At 38.0% G+C, this 25,966-nt stretch overlaps 3 protein-coding genes across 3 annotated transcripts; all 3 read left to right on the top strand.

Moving 5' to 3' along the window:
• The first annotated feature begins 3,713 nt into the window (after positions 1 to 3,713).
• On the top strand, positions 3,714 to 7,712 carry LOC107671723 (tripartite motif-containing protein 47-like). The gene is made up of 6 exons (XM_016464666.1): positions 3,714 to 4,284; positions 4,874 to 4,969; positions 5,050 to 5,283; positions 5,487 to 5,649; positions 6,784 to 6,843; positions 7,456 to 7,712. The coding sequence occupies exons 1-6, from the start codon at positions 3,718 to 3,720 to the stop codon at positions 7,635 to 7,637; spliced, it is 1,302 nt and encodes a 433-aa protein (XP_016320152.1). The 5' UTR covers positions 3,714 to 3,717; the 3' UTR covers positions 7,638 to 7,712.
• A 13,903-nt stretch (positions 7,713 to 21,615) lies between these two features.
• LOC107671661 (forkhead box C1-A-like) lies at positions 21,616 to 22,161 on the top strand. Its single transcript, XM_016464566.1, has one exon. The coding sequence runs from the start codon at positions 21,616 to 21,618 to the stop codon at positions 22,159 to 22,161; it is 546 nt and encodes a 181-aa protein (XP_016320052.1).
• Positions 22,162 to 22,176: 15 nt separating this feature from the next.
• On the top strand, positions 22,177 to 23,424 carry LOC107671727 (forkhead box C1-A-like). Its single transcript, XM_016464670.1, has one exon. It carries the CDS (start codon positions 22,253 to 22,255, stop codon positions 22,946 to 22,948), a length of 696 nt encoding a protein of 231 aa, XP_016320156.1. The 5' UTR covers positions 22,177 to 22,252; the 3' UTR covers positions 22,949 to 23,424.
• The last annotated feature ends 2,542 nt before the right edge of the window (positions 23,425 to 25,966 follow it).

The raw sequence follows: 25,966 nt of genomic DNA, 5'->3' as shown, positions 1-25,966 counted from the left end.
ACACCTTTCTAAACACCGGTTTGTTGGCACACACACACTATATGAAATGCAATAGCAAAAGCATGACAGTGAGGTAATTTAATATACAATAACATTTAGTTTTTTTTTTTTTTTGGGGGTTCAAGCGCGTTTCTGATTAACTGTTATGTAACAGGACTGCAACAGCATGGCCTGACTGTCCAACAGGACAGGCTTCTTTTACAAACAGGAAGGTTTCCACTATTCAAAAGTATATAGCCCCCTCTAGCGATAACAACCGGAACTGCTAGAGTTACACTCATCTACGACAGGAGAGCTCGAGTTCTGATTAGCTGAGAGCGGGTTCAGGGAAGATATGTATGTGTGCTGGGAAGCGGAGAAAGACATGACCTGTGGAATATTTTATAGATATTGTGGAACATCATGTGTTAAAATTAAAGTTACTCAAATGTATTGTATGTTTTAAGGTACACATTGTGTTCATAAGGTACATATTTTTGTTATTCGTCTATTCAGCAATAATTGTAATTCATTCTTAGAATTGCAATAATTATCAAGTTGTCATCACCATTTTCTGTCTTGTTATTTGGACATTAAGGGTGGGTTTCGGACTATCTATCTATCTATCTATCTATCTATCTAGAACTAGAACTAGAACTAGAACTTGACATCATTCACCATAACAGTAACATAAGTTTAAAAAAAAAAAATAAAAGTTCACATTGTTGTTGCACATGAAATATAACAAAGAAATGATAAAATAAATATTTTACCAGGTTAAATGTTGATTATTAAACCCCTTTATCTAAACCTCTACTTAACCGTCGGTCGCGCAAATCCGCCATGTTTGTAGTTTTAACGCTTTTTATTCGTGTTTGTAGTTCTGAACCGAATCCTTCCCCAAAGCGCAATGGATTGTGGGTAATATTAGCCATTAGAGTGTGCACGGGTCCACACTTCAAAATGAAACAGTAGACCATCGGGGGACTTTTGGCATACTATGCTTTGGGACACACTTATTCTAATCTCACATACTATTTAGGATGGATAGTATGAACATTGGAAGTTTCTTCCAGAAGGGTCAAGATCAAGTTATCTGCATCTCCTGTGCTCCATCAAGCCACTCCCATAATATCTGTCATCACTCAAATTAATGCAGGACTCTGTAACAACTGTATAGCATGTGTGTAAGACTCGAATACAATTATGAAGTTATTATTTTATCACGAAAACTCCGGGATGAGCTTCGAAGAACCAAATAATCCAAGATCATGCCAAATCATCAACAATTAAATCCTGCTAACTGAGTCAGCGATGTACGAAGAACGGGCCCCTGGACTCTTTGGTTGTGCTAGCAGACCATTAGCACCAACTCCCAGCGTCAATATGAGGCTGACACCTAGTGGACATTAGTATTATTTGGGAATTTATTTTTCACGTCCCTCAAACACAGAATCAGGAAGCATGACTGTAGAGAAACTGAAACTTAAGTGCTTTTGGCTTGTTGCAACTAATTTTAATTTTTGGGTGAACTATCCCTTTAAGTCAAGGAGCTTAGATGTGATAGCCCTTTCTGATGAGTCTATGCAACAGAGAACATCTTCCTCATTTGAGTTGAATTTATGAAGCTGTAAGCCTTTGCGTTTACACAGCGCTTTAGCATCAATGATGAGTTATTGGCTTCATCGACTGAAAAAACACTGGCTAACCTATCGTCTACATAGATGTTCTTTCCAACAAACACTGAGGCTGCTGAAGAGATGGACTGCCATGCAATAGTCTTGAGACTCTAAGTCTCCACCCACCCACCATAGAAACCTTAGATGATTGCATTCATCAGGAGGGACGAGGAACTGATGAAGCATCTTTTCTATGTCGCAGGTGACTGTGAGAAGTTTCTTCCTGAAGTGGCAGAGTACTCCCACTAAAGAGTTAATTAGGCCAGGCCCAGTCAGAAGAGTGTTGTTTAGAGATATACTGCAAAACTTAACAAAACTTAGCTGAACAATCAAACTCAACCCTCAGCTGATCTGGTTTCTTAGGGTGGTACACCTCAATATTGCTTGTTAGACTTGGGCCTTTTCTTCAAGCACCTAACAAGGTCAACATGCGTTAGTTAGAATAGATTGTTTTCCCCCACGGCATAAACAGAAATGATGTTTTCATGGACATTCACTGTAATGCCAACCAAGTCTATTACACGTTGAAATTCATGATGATCTAAAAATGACTCAAATAAACACAAACCATTTAAATATTATTATCTATCTATCTATCTATCTATCTATCTATCTATCTATCTATCTATCTATCTATCTATCTATCTATCCACAGTTGTCAGTTATTACAATCGTTGCATAAAAAGAGCTTGGGATTAGACACGTGATGTGTGAATAACTGTATTTTCATACGATATAAGCCATATGTTGCTTGCAAAAAAGTATTTAGTTAGATTTCCATGCTAAGGGAAGTTGTGGCCTAATGGTTAGAGAGTCGGACTCATAACCCAAAGGTTGCGGGTTCGAGTCTCATACCGGCAGGGATTGTAGGTGGGGGGAGTGAATGTACAGCGCTCTCTTCCACCTTCAATACCACGACTGAGGTGCCCTTGAGCAAGGCACCGAACCCTCAACTGCTCCCTGGGTGGCGCAGCAAAAAATGGCTGCCCACTGCTCTATGTGTGTGCTCACTGCTGTGTGTGTGCACTTTGGATGGGATAAATGCAGAGCACTAATTCCGAGAATGGGTTGCCATACTTGGCCACATGTCATGCCACACTTTTTTTTTAACTAGCCAAACCTTCACTCTTTGGTTGTGCTGGGAGTCGGTATGAGGCTGACACCTAGTGGACACTAGAATTATTTTGGAATTTACAGACACGCCTGTTTTTTACCTCTCTCAAATACAGAACCAGGAAGCATCACTGTAGAGAAACTGAAACTTAAGTGCTTTTGGCCTGTTGCAACTCTATCGGTGTGCACATGTTAACTGCTTAACATCTTCATTAACTGCAAGCCGTTCTATTCGCCTCGGGAGTTTTGCTCATTCATTCTCGTCAGTGTCTACATTAATCCACAAGCACACGTGAGCTCCGCTTTACAGAAACTCGCTGATAAGATCACAGACACAGAACAACAACACCCGGACTCTGTTTTAATCATTCTCGGGGACTTTAATAAAGCCAATCTCTCCCGTGAACTGCCAAAATACAGACAGCACATCACATGTCCCACCAGAGACAGTAATATATTGGATCACTGTTACACCACAATAAAGAATGCATATCACTCTGTTCCACGGGCAGCTTTGGGGCCCTCTGATCACTGTTTAGTTCATCTAAGACCGACCTACAGGCAGAAACTGAAATCAGCTGAACCTCTATTAAGGACTGTAAAAAGATGGACTAATGAAGCAGAGCAGTAACTGTGGAACACACACTATTTATTCACTCATACACTTATTTATCTAACACTCATACTCAGTCTACACCTCAAATTTGCGCATAATATACAGTACCTGTACATACAAAAACTGTCTATTGTAATATACCTGCACATACAACTGTCAATTTATATATTTTTTTCCTTATTTACTTGTTCTATTTTTTTTATTATCTGTGTTTTTTTGTTCTGTCACTGTCATTCTGTTACACTGTGGAAGCTTCTGTCACGAAAACAAATTCCTCGTATGTATAAACATACCTGGCAATAAAGCTCATTCTGATTCTGATGTAGTAAAATGGCAGAGGCCTGTATTTCAGTGGAGCAGTTCAGCTGTCCGGTGTGTCTGGATCTCCTGAAGGATCCAGTGACCATCCAGTGTGGACACAGTTACTGTAAGAGCTGTATTACAGACTGCTGGGATCAGGAGGATCAGAAGAGAGTCTACAGCTGCCCTCAGTGCAGACAGACCTTCAGTCCAAGACCTACTTTATCTAAGAATGTGGTGTTTGCTGAAATGGTGGAGAAACTGAAGACCAAAGTCCAAAGTGCTGTTCCTGCTGGAGCTGGAGATGTGCAGTGTGACGTCTGTACTGGAAAAAAATACAAAGCCGTCAAGTCCTGTCTGGTGTGTCTGAACTCTTACTGTCAAACTCATTTTGACCGTCATGAGGAATTTAATTCACGTAAGCCACACAAAGTGATTGATGCCACTGGACGACTGCAGGAGATGATCTGCCAGAAACATGAGAAGCTCCTTGAGGTTTTCTGTCGCACTGATCAGAAATGTATATGTGTGCTGTGTATGGATCAACATAAAAATCACGAGACTGTATCAGCTGCAGCACAGAGGACAGAGAAACAGGTATTTAATAAAACAGTTACTGCTAGTTTACGCAAGTTAGTTACTGCTAATAAAACAGATATCTGGGGGCCCCAAAAGTGCGTGGGCCCTTAGAATCGTCCTAACTGAATGTCTTATTCACATAATAATCCTTTGTTAGAGAGGATTTGCGAGCGTGCAGAACTCAACTCTGAGTGGTGAGTGGATTCTCACTTAAACACCTCTGATTGGCCATTATGTTCAAGAAATTAACAGATATGTCTGTGATTGGCTACACTGCTCACCAGAGCACAAACGCAGACATGCACCGGATCATTTGCCCAGTCTATTAAGCTAATATGCTATTATTACGAAGAAAACAGATCCTAGACCAGCAGTTATGGGCAGCTTTTCCATCTAAAAACAGTCAAAAGCAGGCAATGGTTTGTCTGAGAAAATTAAATTTTAGTGTCAAGTCCGTCCCCTTCGGTCCGGAGGAGGGCACAGGGATGTCCATTGGGGGGTAAACTTTAAACTGCCTCACCCTACTTTTACTGGATTCATCTGTTCACATGATGATTTAGAGTCAGTAGTTTTCTGTGAGATTCACTATCATCCATTTGTCCTGCAGAAGCAGCTGAAGGAGACGCAGAAGACGTTCCAGCAGAGAATCCAGCAGAGAGAGAAAGATCTTCAGCAGCTGAGAGAGGCTGTGGAGTCTCATAAGGTGAGTCTGGAGAAGAAGAGAAGTTTGTCTCCGTCTCAGTTCAGACTCACTGAAGCCTGAATCACTGTGTGTCCTAACAGCGCTCTGCACAGACAGCAGTGGAGGACAGTGAGAGGATCTTTACTGAGCTCACCCGCTCCATTGAGAGACACCGCTCTGAGCTGATACGGCTGACCAGAGATCAGGAGAAGACTGCAGTGAGTCGAGCTGAAGGACGACTGGAGCGACTGGAGCAGGAGATCAATGATCTGAGGAGGAGAGACGCTGAGCTGGAGCAGCTGGAGCACAAACAGGATCACAGCCAGTTCCTGCAGGTACAGGACAATTTCAGTTCATTTGCTGACATTTTGATTAATTAACGTTTATTAATTATGAACAGATTTTGCATTTTTCATGAGAGTAGAGTTATCAGAATACATGCTGTCAGGTTATGATCTCAATGAACAGAGAGAAAGACTCTTATTTTCTTCAGTTTGTGTGGGTTTGTCTTTATTCTGATGTCTTTGTGTCTTTGTAGAGTTTGCAGTCTCTGTCTGTTTCAGAATGTAGACACAGCACAGCACTTCACGTGACTGTTAGCTCTCAGCTGACTTTTGATGAAGTGAGAAGATCTGTCTCTCTACTGAGAAAAGAGATTGAGGATTTTTGCAAAGATGAAATAGAAATTATATCTGATAAAGGTAAAATCTAGGACATTTACACTACCAGTCAAAAGTTTTTTGAACAGTGAGATTTGTAATGTCTCTTCTGCTCACCAATCCTGCATTTATTTGATCAGAAATACAGCAAAAACAGGAATATTGTGAAATATGTTTGCTATTTAAAATAACTGCTTTCTATTTTAATATATTTTAAAATGTAATTTATTTCTGTGATCAAAGCTGAATTTTCAGCATCATTACTCCAGTCTTCAGTGTCACATGATCTTCAGAAATCATTCTAATATGCTGATTTGCTGCTCAAAAAAACATGTATTATTATTTTAATAGAAAGTTCAGAAGAACAGCATTTATCTGAAATAGAAATCTTTTGTAACATTATTAGTCTTTATCATCAAATGCCTTTTGTTCAAGTTAAAGCATCCTTGCTAAATAAAAGTATTAATTTCTATAATTTATTCCCCCCCCCCAAAAAAAAAAAAATTTTTTTTTTATATATATACAGTATATATATATATACAGTATATATACTGTCCCTGTCACGCTTGTGTTGTGTTTTGTTCCCCATGTGCTTCCTGTGTCCCATTGTTCAGACCTTTTTTGGTTATGTTCCTGTCCTGATTATTTCATTGAGTTCATTAGTCTCCACCTGTGTTTGTTTATTTGATTCATGTGCATTTAATTTACTCCCTCGTTATGTCTTGTATTTAAAGTGTAGTCTGTCGGCTGTTTCTTTGTCAAGTCTAAACGTCATTCCATGTGTGTCTCCTGCGTTCCCTATGTTCGTGTTCCTTTTCGTTTGGTTTGTTTATTAAAAGTCAAGTTTTGAAAGTCATCTCCTCATTTCCCTTCTACGCACCGTGACAGTCCCCAAGCTTTTGAATAGTATAGTGTATAAATGCTACAAAAGCTTTTAATTTTAGATAAATGCTGATCTTTGGATTTGTTGATTCATCAAAGAATCCTGAAATGTACTCAACTCTTTTAAATATTAATAATAATAAAAAATGTTTATTGAGCAGCAAATCAGCATATTATAATCATTTCTGAAAGATCATGTGACACTGAAGACTGGAGTAATAATGCTAAAAAAAATCAGCTTTGAAATCACTGGAAAACTTTTTTAAACTGAAAACTGTCTACTGGTTTCCGCAGTGAAATTCGTTGAGATCATTCCTTCCCCTGAACCCAAAGTCAGAGAAGAGTTCTTACAATGTAAGTTACTATAAAGATACAGTATACAAGCTCAGAAATGTATTTATATAGCTGTGGATGTAACAAGGGGTCCAGAAATCTGAGACGAGATTGAAAATCTGGGATTTTCAAGAAGTAAATTTAAACTAAGAAATATACTGACAGCATTATGATATAAATGTATATAATGCAACTAATCAAATAGAAGTAAATGAGTGTCAGTGATCACTCTTTGTACAGATTTTTTTCCCCATTAAAACACTAGATGCTCTTTTGATGATCTCAAATCATGCTGGAGAATCCTGAAAACCTGATAATCAGAAAGTCTTCTCTGGTTTTCAGCTTCAGTATTCAGCTCAAAATATGACAACATTAATTGGTAGTGGACAGTTTTAGCTAGACAAAACAGTTTAAACTGATTTAAAAATATTAAATCCAAGTATTTTTCAGCTGTAAAATGTTTTAGCTGATTGGTATTTCAACCAAATATTATTTCTACTTTATATCTAAAAAAATAAACTAAAGAGAGTGAGATTCATGCACTTAAAACACACACAAAGGTACATTTATCAGACACATGAAGTTGTTTTCTCTGAAGTGTTGAAGTACTGTTACCTGTTTTGTTTCCATCAGACTCCTACCAGTTGACTCTGGATCTGAACACAGTGAATCCAGTCCTCGGACTGTCTGATGGGAACAGAGTTATCTTTCAGGGTGACATGAACTATGGGTACCCTGAACATCCAGACAGATTTGATTACTGGGAGCAGGTGTTGTGTAGAAAGAGTGTGTGGACGCTCTTTCTGGGAGGTTGAGCGGAGTGAAAATGGTATTGTGGATGTAGCAGTGTCATATAAGAATATCTGTAGGAAGGGAGAAGTTGAGAGGAGGGATTGCTTATTTGGATGTAATGATCAGTCCTGGAGTTTATGTTGCTCCAAATACTCTGGATACTCATTCAGTCACAATAATGTAGAGACTGATCTCTCTGTGAAGTCCATCAGCAGTAGAATAGGAGTGTTTGTGGATCACAGAGCAGGAACTCTGTCCTTCTACAGCGTCTCTGACACAATGAGCCTCATCCACACAGTCCAGACCACATTCACTCAGCCGCTCTATCCTGGGTTTAGAGTTTTTTTATGGAACAACCATGAAACTAAGTTCAAATTTTGAATTTATCAAAATAGAGATATTCTACCAGATTTTTTTTTTTTTTAAATCATTGCTTTGAACTGCATTATAAATTAGTGAAAAGTTTGTTATCTGGTGTCTTAGTTATTTTCCATAAACAAATAAATATACTGATGTTGCTCAAAATGTTTGAAATTCAGCTAGATCTTCTCATAACATTAATCTAATAATGGTTGTAATATAAAAGTGGAATAATAATAAAAATGAAAGATTAATCATTGACTTACAGCACAAGCATGACAGTTTTGGACCTCTTGATTGTGTATTGTACTGTGTCGCTTAAGTCTTATGTTTATTATTATTATTACTTTAAATAAAACATTGGTCAGTAATTTGACCTGATGGACTGTACCTGTGTTGATTGTCCTGTGACATTTATATGCAGTATTTATAACTGAGTATGAAGTGTCTACAGCCCTGACCACAGATCATATTAACCTACTATGTAATGCTGGTTATTCACTGTAAAAACCAAAAACCTGACACTGATCTTTTATGGTTTTAAAGCTATAATTACTAGAGGAAATGTATGCATAGTACATAGTGCAATGAGCAATAGGATGAAGTCTGTGTTCTACCTACCAGCTTTGCTAGAGAAAATAGCAAACTGGTCTGAGCAAGCAAGCCCAAAATAAGCAACACATGGTTTTGGGGGGTGGGGCATATGCAAATCAGGCATTCAAAACAAAACAATAACTTCATTACTTACTGCATTTAAAGATAACGGTTTCACTCGGAAACAACTGAAAGGGATTTTGTTCCAATTTTCTATTATGTTCTGCCAAATATGTTGTTCATTTTTGTTCCTTAGCAACAATGTTGTGAATAAAGCTGTGAGAAATTAGTTAGAAATTAGCTGGAAGAAATTGGTGTGCCCAGAACAGTAGCTCTAACAAAGGCCTTCCTAATAAAAGAGCCAGTTGCCAAATGGTGAAAAAAAAAGTTTAACAATAGTGAAAGCATAGAAGAAGATATTTTTTTAAAGAGTCAGCAGAATGCAGTTAAGTGCTCTCAGAAGAGATGAGTTTTTAGCTGTCTCTTGAATATTGTCAGGGAACAGTGAACGTGAATGTTCTGGAAATGATGGGACCACGAGGTGCCACTCTCTAAAGCGCGATGCGAAAAAGCGAGGCGAATCACTGACAGAACGGTGCTTTCACACCGAGCACGAAACAATTGTTCGCCTTCTGCTAAGTCACGCCGGCGCTAGGGGGCGCCGAACAACAATGCATTTTTCCTCAGATATGTATCTCGAAAATGGCTTTAACATCGTCCGCTGCTCAATATACAGCATTAAATTAAGATAAACAATGTTTGGTTCTACACCAGAAACACAAATTATTTATAATGCTTACAAGAATAGGCTACATCCGAAAAAATAATTAGAAGTATAATTAGCATTAAGCTACACTTGAAAATGTATGTAATTATTAATGTATTTGCTGACCCACTTTAAACCATCATTGAGTGCTTGTAATAACTTCCGATTGTGATCTATAGTTGATTTTGATTAATAAGCAGACACATGCACGCTTTGTATGTTTAATAACACTACACTGCTAATATTTGTCATAAACATCCTTTATTGCTATAAAAATACCATGAGCTGCATACAAAACAAATATATCGTCATAATCATGTCTATTTGCTTTCATATTTCATGTGTAGGAAAAGAGTTAACGCGCTTTGCTCTACAGATCACATAATTCAGTGGACAATTAATAGAAATGTTATTCTGTATAAAGAACATGTGGGAATAAATCTGTTCTCAAGTACCAACGATAACAGGAGCTCAGCATCCACTCTCTTCTCTTATCCGGGATACTCTTCTTCGATGTTTGTTTACACTGGTTTTCGAAACAGCGCCACCACTCTCACCCTTTTGTGTAACAGCAGCTGCTCCGGTCACGTGATCCGAGCTCAAATCTGATTGGACGGCCCGTGTTTTCGCTTTGCGAAACTGAAAAGATTCGTCGGACTGGTTCGGAAAAAAAAAAAAAGTGCATTTTCGGTGTGCGAATGTTTGCGGTCTATGTGGAAGCATCCATAGAAATCTATTGATTTATTCCAGCGCGTCATCGCGTCCGATGTTCGTTTTGCTTTTTCACGCTCAGTGTGGAAACCGACCACTGCAGGCCTAATGATATATTCTTACTAAATGTTACTGGACTTCCACAGAACTCTACAGTACTATGGATTGTTTGAGGCCTTAGGCCTAAACCTACTGGAGTACAGCACCTCTTTTTTTTTTGCTATTATTATTGTTTTTATTATTTTTGTTTTGTTTTGTAGATTGCACTCTTAGTTGTTTATCTCCTGTATTTTTATATCTGGATTAAGGACTACACTTGGCTCCTGAATCTTGGAGAATGGCCTTGTGTACTGACTGTGAATTAGGCCTTGTCCACACGAACGCGGTTATTTTTAAAACCGCAGCTTTTTCTACGCGGTTTGGCCGTTCGTCCACACGCAAACACAGCACCAGGTTACTGAAACCGAACGTTTTTGAAAAGCCTGCCAGGGTGAAGATTTTCTTGGCTTGTGACGTCGGAGCCTGCGCTGTTATCTCCGCCTACTGGAAACTTTTTCAGGCTTCTGATTGGCCAACATGGCTTTAAGGTTGAGATTATATTGCCACCTGTTGGTTTGGCATGCTCTTGACAGTGCTTCATAGCATGCATTTGCGTTTTCATGTGGACGGAGATTTTTTTAAAAACGGAAGAAGGAAAAACTCAGTTTATAAAAATACCCGTGTACGTGTGGACATGGCCTTAGCTGTAGACCAGTGTTTCTCTAATCTGGTCTGTGCCAGTCCTGCTGGGTTTTTAGCTCCATCTCTGATCAAACACACCTGAACAAACTAATCAAGGGCTGCGTTTGAAACGCATACTCAATGAGTAGGTACATATTTTCAATAATAACTTACTTATCGAGCGATAAAAGAGTATGTACTCTATAGCCTGATCGTGTAAAGTATGATCAGAGATTGTCTTACTATTGGGAGATGAGAGGGTCTGTATTATTTACTATTGGAGAAAGCGTAACGGTCAACTTGGATCACGTGTGCCTTAATCACCAATCACATTACAGCCTTGCCGTCATTTAATTTCAGTCAGAGTTGTGTGACACTCAGTCGCGCTTACGGATACCATAAGAATGCATGAGAATGCCGTTAGCTGAATCCCACCTGTCGCAAAATGTCAGTGACTTCTCTTATAAAACGGCATTTTTTTCGGTGTAAACTCTAAAAATAGTTCAATCCAAAAGTATTGCTTAATGTAAAACATGTTGGAGATTAGCCGATGGGCTGTCAATTCATTAAATGATAAGCTGTTTCCTCTAAAAAGCTGTTTATTCAGTGTAGTGAAGCTTCTCCTCCATTGACATCCATTAAAAAAAACGGCCTCTGTTCTCCTTTCCCATGTACTGGCAAACCGGAGCGTTAGCATTAGCCGTTACGCTTTTTTGGCTAAAGGTTGCATGCTTGCCTTCTAGTGACGTTGGTATGAATGCGATCCGGACATCATCCACAATTTTGACGTTATAATGTATCCGTAAATATTTGGATGTTGATAAAATTAGCTCATTTTGTGGTCTTGTTGACGACACAGCTGCCCTTTTATTGTGATTGTAGAATAACCAATACATTTTGGGGTGATTTTTCAGTTTAATCCTTAAGGATATTATTTTTTATTACGAACACCCAAAATAATTATCTCTTGAATATGTTGTTAATTTCTTTATTTTATGTGCAAAATTTTTCATCCACAAGCAAACTGGCTTAAATCTCTTTTTTGTTGGTGCATTTAACTTCCCTCAGGCATATACACAACAAAAACAGCAACAAAAGTGCAATTTTTGATGCATTATAATTATATGAATATTATGATTTTTCAAAGACATTTAACCTTGTCATTGTGCCTTATTTCTGTGTATATAATCTCATAGTATGATTTACGCAAACCCATTATATTTATGTTTTCTGTTTTTTTGTCATGATGATTGTTCATTGTTAAAGATTCAACCATCTTTTCCTGAACTTGTATGTAATTATAAGTTTCCTCTAAAAAGCTGTTTATTCAGTGTAGTGAAGCTTCTCCTCCATTGACATCCATTAAAAAAAACGGCCTCTGTTCTCCTTTCCCATGTACTGGCAAACCGGAGCGTTAGCATTAGCCGTTACGCTTTTTTGGCTAAAGGTTGCATGCTTGCCTTCTAGTGACGTTGGTATGAATGCGATCCGGACATCATCCACAATTTTGACGTTATAATGTATCCGTAAATATTTGGATGTTGATAAAATTAGCTCATTTTGTGGTCTTGTTGACGACACAGCTGCCCTTTTATTGTGATTGTAGAATAACCAATACATTTTGGGGTGATTTTTCAGTTTAATCCTTAAGGATATTATTTTTTATTACGAACACCCAAAATAATTATCTCTTGAATATGTTGTTAATTTCTTTATTTTATGTGCAAAATTTTTCATCCACAAGCAAACTGGCTTAAATCTCTTTTTTGTTGGTGCATTTAACTTCCCTCAGGCATATACACAACAAAAACAGCAACAAAAGTGCAATTTTTGATGCATTATAATTATATGAATATTATGATTTTTCAAAGACATTTAACCTTGTCATTGTGCCTTATTTCTGTGTATATAATCTCATAGTATGATGTACGCAAACCCATTATATTTATGTTTTCTGTTTTTTTTGTCATGATGATTGTTCATTGTTAAAGATACAACCATCTTTTCCTGAACTTGTATGTAATTATAAGTTCTGCAGTAATACCAATAAAAAGAAAAGAAAGAGTGACAGGTGCACTAACACTTCATAGCATCAGTAACTCCACAACCTTATCTAGTACGGTTTACCTCAGTGCTTGCAATGTTTGTAATGTCTGCACAAAGGAGACGACGGGCAGCTGCTTAAAGATCTCACCTTTGGAGAAGACTGTTAATTTTATACCGGAAAAATGTAAGTATTAGGCTACTACTCAAAAATTAAGATTACCCCAGCATGCATTGCTAGCCCACCCCAACACTTATTAACAATAATTATGATAAATACTGACCAATAATTATATATATAAATAGATAAATAGATAAAGGTTTGAGTAGGAAAGAACAAGTAATTTTAAGCAGAATAAGAATGGGGCATATTTTAATGGAACTCTTCGTATTGTGGGAAAACACCCAAAAGGAATTTGCATCCAGTGTCAGGAATATGAGACGGTTGAACATGTTATAATATCTTGTGGGAAGTTTGCTCAAGAAAGATAAGAAATTATGACCCAGTTACAGAGTTTGGGACAAGTAGAGGGAAATGTTAAAAGTATGTTAGAATGTGCAGAAAAAAAAAACAAGAAGGCAGGAAATATTTATTAGGTTTTTTAAAAAGAAACTGAACTGGACAAGAGAATATAGTGTAAAGTTATTAACAATAATTATGATAAATACTGACCAATAATTATATATATAAATAGATAAATAGATAAAGGTTTGAGTAGGAAAGAACAAGTAATTTTAAGCAGAATAAGAATGGGGCATATTTTAATGGAACTCTTCGTATTGTGGGAAAACACCCAAAAGGAATTTGCATCCAGTGTCAGGAATATGAGACGGTTGAACATGTTATAATATCTTGTGGGAAGTTTGCTCAAGAAAGATAAGAAATTATGACCCAGTTACAGAGTTTGGGACAAGTAGAGGGAAATGTTAAAAGTATTTTAGAATGTGCAGAAAAAAAAACAAGAAGGCAGGAAATATTTATTAGGTTTTTTAAAAAGAAACTGGACTGGACAAGAGAATATAGTGTAAAGGGAATATAGTACAGTAGGTGGCAGTAATGCAACAAATTGGATGCTAGCTGCCGTAAAACCCCAAAGAAGAAGAAGAAGAGGGATCCAAGAGATCTTGGTAAAGGACATGGCGGGATTAGGATTAACTGGACATGGTTTAAAGAACATACTGGAATGCAGTAGGAGTGGACAAGGAATGAAATATTTGTTTCTTTGTTTTTGACTAAAACGTGACTAATATCAAGAATATGTAAAACAAGATGCTGTACATGGGAAGTAAATAGCTCCAGAAGATGGCGGTAATGCAACATAAAGGATGCAAGCTGCCGTTAAAACCAAAAGAAGAAGAAGAAGAAGAAGAAGAAGAAGAAGAAGAAGAGGGATCCAAGATGGCGTCCTGCTAAGGTTTTTTTTATTTATTTATTTATTTATTTGAGAAGAAGAAGAAGAAGAAGAAGAAGAAGAAGAAGAAGAAGAAGAAGAAGAGGGATCCAAGATGGCGTCCTGCTAAGTTTTTTTTTATTTATTTATTTATTTTTTTTTATTATTAATAATAATGCCAAGGTACCAAATATAAAAATACAGAGAATATCAACATTACATACAAATAGGTGACATTACATGCAAAGCACCATTTATATATGTATGTAACAATAAATAAATAATACAAAACGAAAGATTTAACAAAATAAATTAAAAGGATTAAATAAATTAACCGTTTTAAAAGCCTTGAGATTATTGGAAGATGAAATAGTTTGGATATACTGTTGAACCTCTTTTTTATAAACAATATATAAAGGATTTTGATTAGTGAATTTACTGCGGTGAATATGAAATTTTGCAAGAAGTAATAATAGGTTAATAAGCGCCCTGCTAAGGTTGCTTTTATCGTGCTTCGCTGACAAATCTACTTTTAACAGCCAAACTACACCATTTATAATTCTGTTACGTGCATAAGTATCTATAAATACTACATAATGCTCTTCGGTATTCTAAATATGAAATCTGCCGCAGACAAAAGGAAAGAAAAAGAGATGCTGTGTGCTTCACATGTGTCTGATAACGTGAGTTTCCACAGCTATGCGTCTCCCGGACGACGGTAAAGTTAGTTTGAGCGCGGTAAAGTTAGATTTAGGTTCGATATTCGCCGGACATTCGCTTTCGCTTGCCACTGTTCTATAGAGTCGACAGTCCTACAAATATATCACTACCACGATTAGTTTTAACAATATGCAACCACTTTATATCAATATGAAAAAAAAATAATTCAAAACCGCATACATGTATTGTATCTGAAAATTAGTGGTGGGAATTTTGATTCTTTCAAGAGATTCGTTCATTTTCAGTTCGTTCACCAAAATGATTCGTTCAGTGACCATTTTTTCATATTACATAAATTCGCCAGCAGGTGGCGAAAAAGAGTCTTATGGGTTATGTCGTCAACGAACGTATTTTCTTGTTACAAAAACTGATTCGGCTTTATTAAAATGTGTGCCTAATCTACTCATTAAATAAATAAAATAAGTCTTCCAAAGTCTGTAGTATGTTCCTAATGGCCAGACTGACTTACTACAGGTAAAATTTTGCCAATATCTCCCTTACTGTACATATAGCACACACATATTCTTAGAAAAAAACTTACTGTAATTTACTAAAAGTGTTTTTTTTTTATGTTCCAAAGGTTGTAGTACTTTCCTTGATACAAGACTTAGTTACTACAGGTGAGGATTTGCCAATATCTCCCTTCCTGTATGTACAATACACAAATATGTTTTAGAAATAAATATATAGTTCAGTCATGAAACTCTAGATGGCGCATTCTGACGGGTTGTTAACGTAACTGATGATATTCAGAGAGTTAAACAACTTGGCACAAGCTGATTGGTTCATGCTGCATATGCAGCCAATGAGCTTACTGCCTTGCATTTATATAGCTGGCTAGCATTCACTTGAGATTCCTGCAGCGCGCTTTCAGAGTTCTCTGAAACCCTCCACCTTCCCCAGCTCCACCTGTATAGATCTGCTACGGGGTTATTTTATATGCTATTTGTGCAGCAGCAGTATGTCTTAAATACTCATGGCACCGTATCGCCATATGCATTGGCAGTAGCAAATTCCTGTACTTGCGTTCAGCAGCAGCAATAATCTACAACTACAGCAATAACCAACAGCAGCAGCAATTCAGCATCAGCGTAGCAGATCTGTTCCGCCAAGACCAAATACATTAACATTGTCATATCCATCACCATGCTAAAATGTTCTGAGAGTTGTCATGATTGAACTACAGTAATTCATCAAAAGTTTTTTCATAAAAAATGTCTGCCAATACCTCCCTTCATATATGTAAAGTACACAATTATTAAAAATATTACTGTAAGTCCCCATAAGGGATCATCATCATTTTCATGTTCCAAAGGTTGTAGTATAAAATGATTGCGTACTGTACAAACAGTGAAGGAGGTATTGGCAAAATCACATATGTAGTAAGTCAGTCTTGTAACTAGGAATATACTACAATCTTTAGAACATGAAGAAACCCTACATGGTTTACAAATATTTGTGCACTGCACATACAGTAAAGGAAATATTGTCAAAATCTCACCTGTAAGTCAGTCTTGTTGATACAAATGTACTACAAGCTTTGTTATATGAAAAAAAAAAAAAAAAACTTTAGGTGAATTACAGTATTTTTTTTCATGAAAATATTTGTGTACTGTGCCGACAGTAAGGGATATATTGGCAAAATTTCACCTGTAGTAAGATAGTCCGTTCACTAGGAACGCACTACAACCTTTGGAACATGAAAAAACGTTTTTTTTTTTTTGGTGAATTACTGTAATTGTTTACTAAAAATATGTATGTACTGTACAGACTTAGGGGAAGTATTGTCTAAGGCGAGACATTGTCAAAATATATTCAGTCAGTTTGCCCACTAGGCATTTACGAAAGCCCTCTAAACATTAATCTAAAATTATTGGACTTCGTTTTGTATCGCGAGGTAAATTTGCAGACAGCCCTAAATCAGCCGGGGCGAAATATGCAGCGAATATAAAACCTAAAACTAACTTTACCGCGCTCTGAAAGCACACAGAGTGATTTGGAACTGGAACTACTGCATAGCTGCGCGTTTACTTAAAACATATTGCACACCTCAGAATGTTCGTCAGCTAATCAGAATCAAGCTTTCAACAGACCCTGTGCTAGCCTATATATTTAAGCATATTTAAAAGACTAAATAACAACATGCATATTTATTTGCAACAACTGTATTAAGAGATTCCTGTTGTGAGAGCAGCTAATGGGGTGAGGGATACCACGCGTTGTAATGGTATATTCCAGATATTAGTATAAATAATGAGGGATTGACGTTTGCTGTGTCTCAATGCGACCTCTAGAGGCGCAGCCTTCAAAATGAGACCCATGCGTTGGCTTTCATGGCTTCCTTCAAACGGACACATTAGGAGATACAATTGCTCTGCTCCCTATGAAGATCCCAAGGGCTCTACCCTTCAGAGTGAGCAGGTGTAGCGACTTTCACTTCTGACTGGAGTTGATCCTCCGCTGGATGATGGTCCTTCAGGAGCAGGATTGGACGCACCTGATGAAAAGTGTTTCAGATTAAATCATATCTATGCCCTACAGCTGTCTGCAACTATCACGCACTAATTAATTCATAACATTAATTAATTGTCATGCAATAATTAATTTATAAAATTAATACTTCAATAATAGTAAAGTCTAATTAAAGTCAGAATGTAGGCTACATAATGTGTAACCATGGTAACTGTATTTTAGACGTGAAGTCACCTGCAGGACAACTGCAAAGTGACGAGTCTCTCTCCCTAGCTTACCATGCACTTTCACACTCTAAACACTTTAAAAGTTTTTATTTGTATTTTGTTATTTTTGATGTCCCTTACAGATACTTAAAAGCATCTAAACTGAATGTAGGCTACATAATGTGTAACCATGGTAACTGTATTTTAGACGTGAAGTCACCTGCAGGACAACTGCAAAGTGACGAGTCTCTCTCCCTAGTTTACCATGCACTTTCACACTCTAAACACTTTAAACGTTTTTATTTATATATTTTTTTATTTTTGATGTCCCTTACAGATACTTAAAAGCATCTAAACTTGAATGTCACTAAATTCTTTTTTCGTGGGGAAAAAAAAAATCTTTATAACGAACACAAGGGGGTAGCAGTGTCAAGTTAATAAAATGTAGTCTTGCATTTTCTGGAATATTTGTTGTTACTGTATTTAAAAGTTACTTTTATTTACGTGTTCATTTAAATCAACATTGAAATAAAGTCCCCTCCCCAATTGTCTTTAATTTTTAATCCATTTATTTTAGTCAGTTTTCTTGATTTGATAGTTAAATGTCTATTTACTTGACTTTTTTATACCTGTGTAAAAGGTATATAGCCTATACCTGTGTAAAAACATTTTCCTTTAAGTTTTTTTCTTTTTCTTTTTTATTATGCTTCCATTTACAACAAACAAACAAGGTACATAAACACATCACATAATCTAACAACACGTGAACAGCCTTAGGTTGAGCATAACCAGTGACAAACAAGATCACAATAAACCAATAATAAAGAAGAAAAGAAAAGAAAAGAAAAGAAAGAAAGAAATAGAACAAATAAAACAAACCAAAGGGGGCTTTTTACATTAGTTTATACATGCCCCAAAAACGAAATCAATTTGAGAGCTTTCTTGTTTTTAACCAATTCTAAAGATTTGCACAACATTTTAACCTCATTCACCCACTGGTTAAAGTAGGCCTACCCGTGTACAAATTGTGTCTATTAGATGAACTCTGTAAATGTGCACATACTGGTCATTTGTGATCGAAAGAGGGCGCTAAGGGCACAGGACGCAGAGTTGTTTCTTTACTCTGTGACCATCACAGACTTCCTCTTCTTTCGGACAATCATGCCAAAACTAGCCAAAAGCCAGTCGATTCTTATATTTATGGGCTTTTACTTTTTACGTTTATCAAATGTGTTTAAAAAAAAGTTGCTTTATTGGTTGCTCAGAATGATTACTGCTTTGCAAATTTGATACATTTTGTAGCTTCTGTTGTTTTTATTTGGGATCCCGATGCTTCAACAACTCCAGAGAGGAACATTTCACACAAAAACCATCCACATTGTTGCGTATTTCTATACAGGTCTGTAGGCTATATTAAACAGTTGTAATAAAATATATTGCGAAAGGGAAACCATGTTTTTGTGGCGTTTTACAATAATGCAAATTGCAATCGTTCTTGTTTTCGCGCATATTAATATTACAACGTCTCAAATTTTGTCCGCTTTTCAGATAGCAAAGATAATCAATTTTATTTGCTAATTATATAAAGATAGAATTACCCGAGTATCGTCATGCATATAACGATTAAATAAAAATATCAAATAAAAAGATTATTGTTACATAATAAAATGCGAACGTTATTTTATTTACAAAAGCGTATTACCGTCTGTGATTGACTAGAAACATATAGAAACGCGAGATTGAGTCGAGTTATAGGCTACTAACTGGTTACAGTCGTAGCCTAACACACAGCTGTTATCATAAGAAAGTATTTCTGCCTGATCTAACCTTTAAAGTGAACATGTTTGGTGCAACCTAATGTAGTCATATTGATTCAGCGATATTAAATCATATTTTCACTATCAATAAAACAAGTTCATTTAAATAGCATAATTTTAGCTGACAAAACATGTTTACAGTAACATATACTTTATTAAACGCTGGCCATTTAATTTGACCTTTCAAAAGACCACAGGACAAAAAAAAAAAGGCTGATATTTGTTGACAAATTATCAAGACTAAACCATTTCTTTTACTTCAGAATTAGATCAGGCTTTTACCAGTCGTGTTTTGGAGAGGTAGCTGGTTTAATTGGCTGGAATGGGAGTTCGGGGTGGGCAGGAGTTTGGGGTTAAGTAAGAGGTGCGCACTGAATTGAACAAATAGCCTGGGGCACAAGAAAAAGTTCATGCCCGGGTCCCTGTAAGGAGAAACCAGTGAAGAATCAACTAGTCCATGGTCACTTAATCAGAGCGACCTGCGGGGGATTAGGAAGATATTGTGACCGCAACTTGGCCTCACAATTATCATTCACAATGTTGTGTGCCTCCGCCAATCTTCTTTTCATAAAGGATGCATGGCCGTCGTATATTTAACAATAGGGCGGATGTTGGTGTTTGGGTTTTTACATCGAAATAATACGCGCGTGGTCCACAATATGAGTAAACATTCACTTTTTCACTTTTAGGCCACTTTAAGGAGCTTGAAGAGAAATTAAAATAATTAAAAAAAAAAAAAGTAATTATAAATAAAAACAATTTCTTGTAATTTGACTTTTTTTTTTAAATGAATGCAAATAATGGTAAGACTATTTTAAACTATTTCTCCAGAGGAGAACTGGCCTAATTTCTGGCAATATTGTCGGCTTGATTGCTCTGACACATTGGAAGAGAGCTGAACTGGATGATGACATTACTTAATCATCAATGAACTGACTTTAACTGAAAAATAGACTCTTTATTATTGTCCTCTTGCATTATTGACAAACTATTTTCCTGTTTGATACTGTAAAGCTGCTTTGTTTAAAGCGCTATAAAGGTGACTTGACAATCCGTTAAATCCTTAATGCCACATAAATGGCATGTAAGTTTAGGGTATTACTTTGGAAGTAAAGCATTTCATGAAGACACCGTTTTTATTGGCATGCCATAAAACAGCGCGGAGGCGCTAAGGTGAAGGATGGCATGTTTCTCACTAGTTTGAGCAGTGCTGACACATGTGAGCTGTTTTGCTTTACCCATTTGTTTCTCAGGGCTTTTAATCTCGCTCGCACTTGGAGCAAACTCTCGCACCTCGGCTCTTTCTCCAGTGTCTTAACTTGCTTAACTCCAGCATAATGAGCTCTGTGCCCGGATGATGGGCTTTGATCCGCTCACCGGTGTTGATTGAGACCGTTAACTAACAGCCAGTGTTAATGAAGAACTAGCATTACGACTAAAAAACGCAGGAAGCCGGAGATTATTTACACTAATTCACATATTGATTATTTGAAAACAAATGTTCTCCAAAGCTTCTAATGGACTGGTGCGAAATACAAGTCATTAAAATTAATTATTAGCACTTGTTTGCACTATGGCTGGATTGAAGCTTGTTTTAAATGTTTATGTATAAATTAATTAGGCTAATCCAATAATCATATATATAATAGAGTTAGATTGTTCAGATACAAATCTGATATTATTTATAAACAAACGTTTCTAATGTTGTATTATAATCATTAAAGTATTTTCAATCTGGTGCGTATCCGCGCTGGCTAGTTTGTGGAGAGCATGGTTCTTTAAGGTCTGGAGAAGTGTGTGTTTGGCTAGGGTGGGCTGGGACGTCCCGACACCTCTCGTCTTTCTTCAACCTTGTGTGTGGCCGCTCGCTTTGCACGGCCCGACCTCCCATTGGACAACTTAGATGTTATTGGGAGGAGTCTTACTGGCAGCAAAAGGGGAAAAGAATTGAAGTGCGCAAAAGTATTATGTAGTGACCGATGCTTAGCGTTCAGAAGTTTTCCAATGCGCGCTCCGACAGACAGAGGTGGCCAGTACGCGAGTCCAATACTATAGTCACATTTTATAAATACGGTGGCAGAGCGCGGACACTCGGTTGGACTGCCTTCCCAGTTTCAGAGGAGGCGCATTTCAAGCGGATTTGTGGATTGCGTTAGACTTCTTGACGTCTGTTCTTCGCCAGCACCGTTTGGAGAGAAGTCATGCAGGCGCGCTATTCCGCCCGCTCTCTCAGCCTGGACAGCGCCGGCGAGCAGCAGCATCACCACCAGGGCCAGGCCCCCGCGCAGGGCTTCAGCGTGGATAACATCATGACCTCCCTCCGCGGCTCGCCTCAGAGCTCCGGCGAGCTCACCCCGTCTCTCGTGGCGCCCTCACGGACAGGTATAACTCCCACGTTGTCCCTGAACTATTCTCCCAATCAGACGTCTGCGTACAGCTCGCCCTGCAGCCAGAACTCTATCTCGACTACCTCCAACGCCACCTATCATTGCAACATGCAGGCCATGAGCTTGTACGCGGGCGGGGATCGCTCGGGCCACTTGGCCACCACTACCACCGTGGACGAAACTCCGCCAGATTACTCGATCACGACTACCACGTCGCCCCTAAGCCACGGGAATCCTCAGGAGGGCCACCATGCACACCAAGGGCGCCTCGCCTCATGGTACCTAAACCAGGCCGGAGACATTGGCCATCTAGGCCCCACGTCCCCGGCGCAGCAGCAGAACTTCCATTCGGTTCGTTAAAACCGAGAACGGCACGTCCACGCCGCCGCAGTCTGTTTCGCCCACACTAAGATCTGTTCCCAAGATTGAGAGCCCCGACAGCAGCAGCAGCATGTCCAGCGGCAGCCCGCACAGCATCCCGTCCACCCGCTCTCTCAGCCTGGACAGCGCCGGCGAGCAGCAGCATCACCACCAGGGCCAGGCCCCCGCGCAGGGCTTCAGCGTGGATAACATCATGACCTCCCTCCGCGGCTCGCCCCAGAGCTCCGGCGAGCTCACCCCGTCTCTCGTGGCCTCCTCACGGACAGGTATAACTCCCATGTTGTCCCTGAACTATTCTCCCAATCAGACGTCCGTGTATAGCTCGCCCTGCAGCCAGAACTCGATCTCGACTACCTCCAACGCCACCTATCATTGCAACATGCAGGCCATGAGCTTGTACGCGGGCGGGGATCGCTCGGGCCACTTGGCCACCACTACCACCGTGGACGAAACTCCGCCAGATTACTCGATCACGACTACCACGTCGCCCCTAAGCCACGGGAATCCTCAGGAGGGCCACCATGCACACCAAGGGCGCCTCGCCTCATGGTACCTAAACCAGGCCGGAGACATTGGCCATCTAGGCCCCACGTACCCGGCGCAGCAGCAGAACTTCCATTCGGTTCGAGAGATGTTTGAATCGCAGAGAATCGGTCTGAATAATTCACCGGTTAACGGGAATAACAGCTGTCAGATGTCGTTTCCTCCGAGTCAGCCTATATACCGCACGTCGGGGGCTTTTGTGTATGACTGCAGCAAGTTTTGACCAAACAAGTATTTTTCGTTCTTCTTCTTCGTTTTGTTGTTGATTTTGCCTTTTCACGATACCGAGAGACCTTGATAGTCTACTTACCGACTCTACCCCCGTGACGGACTGAACAGAAACCGAACACAAACGCGAGTCAGACACACTTGATCTCGGTTTGTTAAGGACAGTGTTACTTCGAATAACACGTAAGTCTTCTTCGTTTTTGTGAGCTATATGCTGGGCTGTGTTGACTTGCGTCAGACGTTTATGGACTTGTTATTACGTGTAAATTGCATATAGTAATTTATTTCTAAAGTGTAGCCGGATATTATGGACCAAACACCAAAAAGTGTTTCTAAGTTGAATTGCATTCATTGTCCAAATGTTCCACTATAACAAGGAACGTAACATGTATAACGCCATATTCTTTCAAATTATCTCCTTTTGTTGAAAAAGTATTCTGAAGGAACTGCATTGTTTGTTTAATAAATTGCCATGCTATTTGAGTTAAAATTAGGCTACGCCTGATTTCTTAAACCCCTGTCAGGAACAGAACTGCGTGCTAGAGTAATAACACATTTAGAGCACAACAGCTTGAAGAAAGTGCTAATTACCTGCATAACTGATCCAAATAAGAGGGTCGAAATTATTCGGCTTTGCTGTGGCACAGTTGAACGTTTCTTGATGCAAACGTTCGTCTAATCCTAAAATGCACCAAGAAACGAATAAATATGCTCTGATCATGCACGCTGAATGAAAATAATCACAGGCCCTTTTCAGCATTTTATGGAACCGTGCAATACTAAATATGCATTCATCAGTTTGGGATTTGTTTCTTTTTCTTTTTGTAATGAAATGCTAGCTTCTAGGTTTTAGTCATTTTATCATTACTCATTACATATCGTTGTTTAGCAAAATGTAGCAACATTTTACGCTTATGTTGTTTATACTAAATCGATATATTGAATATAAAATAAGAAATATCACGTGATTGAATTCAATTGAAATTCTCAAGAATATACGGCCCGCAATTAAGTTAGGCGGAATTCTAATCTTATTATTCTTCTTATCAGAATTATTATTATCATTATTGTTATTATATGTAGTAGTAGCTATAAAAAAATGCTAATTTGTAAGTTAAAATGTGGTTAATTTAGTAGCATCTAATTTGTCTGGTTTTAAGTCAAAACATTATTTAATGTGATTCTAGAAAAAAAATCATTTTGAAGGTTTAGACCAGACACAGCTCGTTAAATAGCAACTGCAGATTTTGTTTTTACAGAGCAGTAGCAGTGATAGTAATAAAATAAATATTGCCATGCAATTTATATTTTAATTGCTGTGAGGTGACGACGTGTTTTGCTATAATTTGTTCTTACGCAACTCTATATGCAGACTTGGACTGTCTGTCATCACCGTGACCTGAGGCGGTGTTTCGGTCATTGTATTTCAGCGCTTGTGTTCAGTGTCCACGTGTTTACTCGCGCATAGCTGACTGCAGCAAGTTTTGACCAAACAAGTATTTTTCGTTCTTCTTCTTCGTTTTGTTGTTGATTTTGCCTTTTCACGATACCGAGAGACCTTGATAGTCTACTTACCGACTCTACCCCCGTGACGGACTGAACAGAAACCGAACACAAACGCGAGTCAGACACACTTGATCTCGGTTTGTTAAGGACAGTGTTACTTCGAATAACACGTAAGTCTTCTTCGTTTTTGTGAGCTATATGCTGGGCTGTGTTGACTTGCGTCAGACGTTTATGGACTTGTTATTACGTGTAAATTGCATATAGTAATTTATTTCTAAAGTGTAGCCGGATATTATGGACCAAACACCAAAAAGTGTTTCTAAATTGAACTGCATTCATTGTCCAAATGTTCCACTATAACAAGGAACGGAACGTGTATAACGCCATATTCTTTCAAATGATCTCCTTTTGTTGAAAAAGTATTCTGAAGGAACTGCATTGTTTGTTTAATAAATTGCCATGCTATTTGAGTTAAAATTAGGCTACGCCTGATTTCTTAAACCCCTGTCAGGAACAGAACTGCGTGCTAGAGTAATAACACATTTAGAGCACAACAGCTTGAAGAAAGTGCTAATTACCTGCATAACTGATCCAAATAAGAGGGTCGAAATTATTCGGCTTTGCTGTGGCACAGTTGAACGTTTCTTGATGCAAACGTTCGTCTAATCCTAAAATGCACCAAGAAACGAATAAATATGCTCTGATCATGCACGCTGAATGAAAATAATCACAGGCCCTTTTCAGCATTTTATGGAACCGTGCAATACTAAATATGCATTCATCAGTTTGGGATTTGTTTCTTTTTCTTTTTGTAATGAAATGCTAGCTTCTAGGTTTTAGTCATTTTATCATTACTCATTACATATCGTTGTTTAGCAAAATGTAGCAACATTTTACGCTTATGTTGTTTATACTAAATCGATATATTGAATATAAAATAAGAAATATCACGTGATTGAATTCAATTGAAATTCTCAAGAATATACGGCCCGCAATTAAGTTAGGCGGAATTCTAATCTTATTATTCTTCTTATCAGAATTATTATTATCATTATTGTTATTATATGTAGTAGTAGCTATAAAAAAATGCTAATTTGTAAGTTAAAATGTGGTTAATTTAGTAGCATCTAATTTGTCTGGTTTTAAGTCAAAACATTATTTAATGTGATTCTAGAAAAAAATCATTTTGAAGGTTTAGACCAGGCACAGCTCGTTAAATAGCAACTGCAGATTTTGTTTTTACAGAGCAGTAGCAGTGGTAGTAATAAAATAAATGTTGCCATGCAATTTATATTTTAATTGCTGTGAGGTGACGACGTGTTTTGCTATAATTTGTTCTTACGCAACTCTATATGCAGACTTGGACTGTCTGTCATCACCGTGACCTGAGGCGCTGTTTCGGTCATTGTATTTCAGCGCTTGTGTTCAGTGTCCACGTGTTTACTCGCGCATAGCTTGGTTAATATCATACCAGACATGCCAAAGATACTCAAATCACCACTAGAGG

Source organism: Sinocyclocheilus anshuiensis, unplaced genomic scaffold, assembly GCF_001515605.1.
Source record: "Sinocyclocheilus anshuiensis isolate Anshui unplaced genomic scaffold, SAMN03320099.WGS_v1.1 scaffold524, whole genome shotgun sequence".
Classification (NCBI taxonomy): domain Eukaryota; kingdom Metazoa; phylum Chordata; class Actinopteri; order Cypriniformes; family Cyprinidae; genus Sinocyclocheilus; species Sinocyclocheilus anshuiensis.
This window is presented reverse-complemented; position numbering and strand designations above follow the sequence as displayed.

What these genes read in the sequence shown, in the direction of transcription:
- LOC107671723 (XM_016464666.1), top strand. Translation starts at nt 3,718, where the DNA reads ATGGCAGAGGCCTGTATTTCAGTGGAGCAGTTCAGCTGTCCGGTGTGT. An exon ending in AGGCTGTGGAGTCTCATAAG is followed by an intron (nt 4,970 to 5,049) that starts GTGAGTCTGGAG and finishes GTGTCCTAACAG; the next exon opens with CGCTCTGCACAGACAGCAGT. An exon ending in AGAAATTATATCTGATAAAG is followed by an intron (nt 5,650 to 6,783) that starts GTAAAATCTAGG and finishes TGGTTTCCGCAG; the next exon opens with TGAAATTCGTTGAGATCATT.
- LOC107671727 (XM_016464670.1), top strand. Translation starts at nt 22,253, where the DNA reads ATGTCCAGCGGCAGCCCGCACAGCATCCCGTCCACCCGCTCTCTCAGC.
- LOC107671661 (XM_016464566.1), top strand. Translation starts at nt 21,616, where the DNA reads ATGCAGGCGCGCTATTCCGCCCGCTCTCTCAGCCTGGACAGCGCCGGC.